Genomic DNA, 5,000 nt, shown 5'->3' on the forward strand with positions numbered 1-5,000 from the left:
ATCGGATGAAGAGGAATGTTTCTATTTGAGTGCCAAATCTAGGAGAGGAGGAGAGGAGAGGAGAGGAGAGGAGGAGAGGAGTTGAGAGGAGGAGAGGAGAAGAGTTGAGAGGAGGAGAGGAGTAGTGAGAGGAGGAGAGGAGGAGGAGAGGAGAGGAGTTGAGAGGAGGAGAGGAGAGGAGAGGAGGAGGAGAGGAGGAGAGGAGGAGATGAGGAGGAGTTGAGAGGAGGAGAGGAGTTGAGAGGAGGAGAGGAGAAGAGTTGAGAGGAGGAGAGGAGTTGAGAGGAGGAGAGGAGAGGAGAGAGGAGGAGAGGAGAGGAGAGGAGGAGAGGAGTTGAGAGGAGGAGAGGAGAGAGTTGAGAGGAGGAGAGGAGAAGAGTTGAGAGGAGGAGAGGAGTTGAGAGGAGGAGAGGAGTTGAGAGGAGGAGAGGAGAGGAGAGGAGGAGAGGAGTTGAGAGGAGGAGAGAGAGAGGAGAGGAGAGGAGTTGAGAGGAGGAGAGGAGTTGAGAGGAGGAGAGGAGAGGAGAGGAGGAGAGGAGGAGAGGAGTTGAGAGGAGGAGAGGAGAGGAGAGGAGAGGATGAATGAGGATAGTGGATAGAGGATAGTGGATAGTGAGGATACTGAGTCAGAGGAAGCAACAGGAAGACCGTCTGACGGGTCATTTCCTGTAAAGATTCCCATCATTATTAAATAAAACATCTGATCTGGACTGCTGGTCATGTGTGTGACAGAATCACCTCAGCTGCTGTCCAGCAGCCTCCTGTTCACACACAACCAGGCGTCCAGTCAGTGAAAAACTATTTCACATGAAACACACACACACACACACACACACACACACACACATACACACTCACAAACCCCACAAGCACATACCCCCCCTCACACACACACCAACCAGGCGTCCAGTCAGTGAAAAACTATTTCACATGAACTTCAAACCAATCCCCAAACTCAGGATTGGGGGGTGATGGTGTTCTGACCAATCAAGAATGGTGTTTCCTCTCTTGTAATCACTTGTGTGTCACTTTGGTGCAAGTGTGTGTGACCTGACAGGGATGGTCCATCAGTACTGAGACAAACTTGGAGCACTTTGGGTTGCACTCTGTGCATACAAAAATATGCTATATAAATAAAAGTGACTTGACTTGACTTGACTTGACTTGGCATACTGTGTCCTCGTCACACACACACACACACACACACACACACACACACACACACACCGTGTCCTGTTACTGATACCTCTGAGGAGCAGAACACAGTCCCGTTGACAAAGTGAGATCACGTCTGAAGTGCGAGGTCTGCGCTGTGATGCTATGGCCGAGTTATTTGTGTTCAGACCGTGTGGGGACGTCGGAGGCCAGCAGAGATAAACCATGGCAGCTTAAGCAGGTCACTGTAGGCCACTTTCTCAAGACCTCCAAAACACTTGTTTGGAGAACATTGCCAAAGCTCCCGGTTGGGGATTAACAGTTTCTTCCATTGTCAAATAATAATCTTCTTAATGTGGTGCAATAAATCAAAGATTAGCAGCCTTCTCAAAGCCAAGCTATGCCAATATCCATATCGCTGTCGCTAGGCTATATGCTCTCTCCACTGGGGGATTAAACCAGTTGGAGCTGCTTAAAATATATTTTGTTAGTGGTTAAGAGTGCAGGCCTACTCACATATGTTTAGAATGTTATGTAGTAGATTTTGTTTCATGTCAATGAAATCATATACAGTACAAACATAATAAAATTAGGCTTACAATTACTAACATTGAGATTAAAATGAATCTAAAATAATAAATTAAAATGAACGAAACACATAGTGATGAACTTTTTCAAAGATGTTTGATGTCACTCTTGGTGTCCTGGCCATTGTGCACGTAGATGCACATGTCAGCACATAGACCGGTTGACATTGGGGCAGGGCTTTGACCTTGGGGGAAGAATCGCCCGCCTGGTCAGCGCATAGACTGGTCAAGCACAGACTGGTCAGCGCACAGACTGGTGAACACTGGGGCAGCCGCAAGACCATGACCTTGGGGTCGCCCCAGAGGACATTTCTGATTCAGTCACTCACAGTGATATGAGCAGAGACTCAGCAACAGCTCAAGCACATGAGTGATCGTCTTCCAGTGATGAATATAGCTCTGTATCACTGCTTTTTGGCAGACTGTTGTGTGTGTGTGTGTGTGTGTGTGTGTGTGTGTCTTTGTGTGTGTGCGTGTGTATGCGTGCGTGTGCGTGCGTGTGTGTGTGCGTGTGTGTGTGTGTGCATTGCATTATCAATATCACAATCAGCCAGGCACAATACCATTACCATGACAAAACCTCTTGGCCTGGTCCGCTGTCTCATATTTACTCAGATTCATCATTGCCTCAAACGCCTCAGGCGTGCACGTGTGTGTGTATGTGTGTGTGTGTGTGTGTGTGTGTGTGTGTGTGTGTGTGTGTGTGTGTGTGTGCCCGGGGCTCTGTAAGAGAGATGCGTACCTCTGATAGCCCGGTGACAACCAGCTGTCCTGCAGACCAGTTCAAAAACAAAAGAGCCAACCAATAAATCTCTCCGCACAGGCTGGACAGCGTCAAACACACGACCAGCCGGCTGGCTCCGGTTAACCACCACCGCCTCCGCTGAATCACGAGGAAACAGAGAGAGAGAGAGAGATGATCAGAGGGAGAGAGAGAGAGAAAGAGAGAGAGATAAAAGTGAGAAATAAAATAGAGAAGAGAGTGAGATGATCAGAGGTAGAGAGAGAGAGAGAGAAAGAAAGAGAGCAAAAGAGAGAGAGAGCAGTGATTGTCTGTGCCTCACACAAAGAGAACACATCCCCCGTCTGGGGCCGGAAATGAAGTGTGTGTGTGTGGGGGAGGGGGGGGTCAGCCTCGGGTGTGTGTGTGTGTGTGGGGGGGGGTTGTCTATGAAAGCAAACATATGGGGGTGGAGGGGTCCTAGCTGTATAAAAGCCGACAGGCTGGTATTGGTATTGAGGCGAAGTAGACTGATATGATTGCATGTGGCAGGGGCTGATCTTGGTACTGCTACTCAGCAATGGCAGAGCATTAATCAAGCATCAATCATTAGTAATACAACAATAACGTACACACACAAACACACACACACACACACACACACACACACACACACAGAAATGGTACAACACCATGACTCTGAGTATGATCATAACACGCTAAGTAATGTTCCCTGAGACAAAGATCATTCCTCACTGGACTTCTTGTCCTGGTGAATGTCATGATACTTGTCATGACTAATGTCATTTTTGTTGAAATGAAATTACATTTTTTTCTTTGGTCTTTTTCATGTGTCAGTCCACCTTTTGTTGCCTGTTCAGAATAATCTGTTTGGTGACTTACAGTAACACAACACAATAAGACAATAAGACAGTTTCCTCTTTTCTAACTCCCAGTCCTGTAGACTAGTCTAGAACCTCTGGTCTAACTCCTAGTCTAGTCCCTCTGGTCTAACTCTGTAGTGCAGTCCTACAGACTAGTCTAGTCCCGCTGGACTAACTCCCGGTCCTGTAGACTAGTCTAGTCCCTCTGGTCTAACTCCTAGTCTAGTCCCTCTGGTCTAACTCTGTAGTGCAGTCCTATAGACTAGTCTAGTCCCGCTGGACTAACTCCCGGTCCTGTAGACTAGTCTAGTCCCACTGGTCTAACTCCTGGTCTGGTCTTGTCTGGTCTAGTCTGGTCTTACTCCTAGTCTTGTCTGGTCTGGTCTGGTCTGGTCTGGTCTAACTCCCGGTCTGGTCTGGTCTAACTCTGGCTCCCCTGTTGCTCTTGTGTCCCTCAGGCTGTTTGCCACTAAGTGCAGCGGCTGCCTGGAGAAGATCGCCCCCACGGAGTTTGTGATGCGTGCGCTGGAGTGTGTGTACCACCTCAACTGCTTCTGCTGCTGCGTGTGCGACCGGCAGCTACGGAAGGGCGACGAGTTTGTGCTGAAAGACGGACAGCTGCTCTGCAAGACCGACTACGAGAAGGAGAAGGACCTGCTGGGCTCGGTCAGCCCCGACGAATCAGACTCCGGTAAGCACCACTGAGCACGCCCATTACAGCTTCAAAGGGCATGTGTGATCTACTGTAGACAGGACAGCTCTACTGCACTGGGCATGTGTGATATAGACAGGACAGCTGTACTGGGCATGTGTGATAAACTGTAGACAGGACAGCTCTACTGGGCATGTGTGATATACTGTAGACAGGACAGCTCTACTGGGCATGTGTGATATACTGTAGACAGGACAGCTCTACTGGGCATGTGTGATATACTGTAGACAGGACAGCTCTACTGGGCATGTGTGATATACTGTAGACAGGACAGCTCTACTGGGCATGTGTGATATACTGTAGACAGGACAGCTCTACTGGGCATGTGTGATATACTGTAGACAGGACAGCTCTACTGGGCATGTGTGATATACTGTAGACAGGACAGCTCTACTGGGCATGTGTGATATACTGTAGACAGGACAGCTCTACTGGGCATGTGTGATATACTGTAGACAGGACAGCTCTACTGGGCATGTGTGATATACTGTAGACAGGACAGCTCTACTGGGCATGTGTGATATACTGTAGACAGGACAGCTCTACTGGGCATGTGTGATATACTGTAGACAGGACAGCTCTACTGGGCATGTGTGATATACTGTAGACAGGACAGCTCTACTGGGCATGTGTGATATACTGTAGACAGGACAGCTCTACTGGGCATGTGTGATATACTGTAGACAGGACAGCTCTACTGGGCATGTGTGATATACTGTAGACAGGACAGCTCTACTGGGCATGTGTGATATACTGTAGACAGGACAGCTCTACTGGGCATGTGTGATATACTGTAGACAGGACAGCTCTACTGGGCATGTGTGATATACTGTAGACAGGACAGCTCTACTGGGCATGTGTGATATACTGTAGACAGGACAGCTCTACTGGGCATGTGTGATATACTGTAGACAGGACAGCTCTACTGGGCATGTGTGATA

General features: G+C 48.5%; 1 protein-coding gene across 2 annotated transcripts in view; it reads left to right on the forward strand.

Annotated features, from left to right (window-relative positions):
• lmx1bb (LIM homeobox transcription factor 1, beta b) overlaps positions 1-5,000 on the forward strand; it is a 40,089-nt gene that overhangs the window by 18,112 nt on the left and 16,977 nt on the right. For both annotated transcript variants that reach the window (XM_042102367.1, XM_042102366.1), the window contains one exon: positions 3,806-4,038. In XM_042102367.1, coding sequence (XP_041958301.1) covers positions 3,806-4,038 — 233 coding nt within the window. The remainder of the gene's footprint in view (positions 1-3,805; positions 4,039-5,000) is intronic.

The sequence above is a fragment of the Alosa sapidissima genome, chromosome 8 (assembly GCF_018492685.1).
Source record: "Alosa sapidissima isolate fAloSap1 chromosome 8, fAloSap1.pri, whole genome shotgun sequence".
NCBI classification, from domain to species: Eukaryota; Metazoa; Chordata; class Actinopteri; order Clupeiformes; family Clupeidae; genus Alosa; species Alosa sapidissima.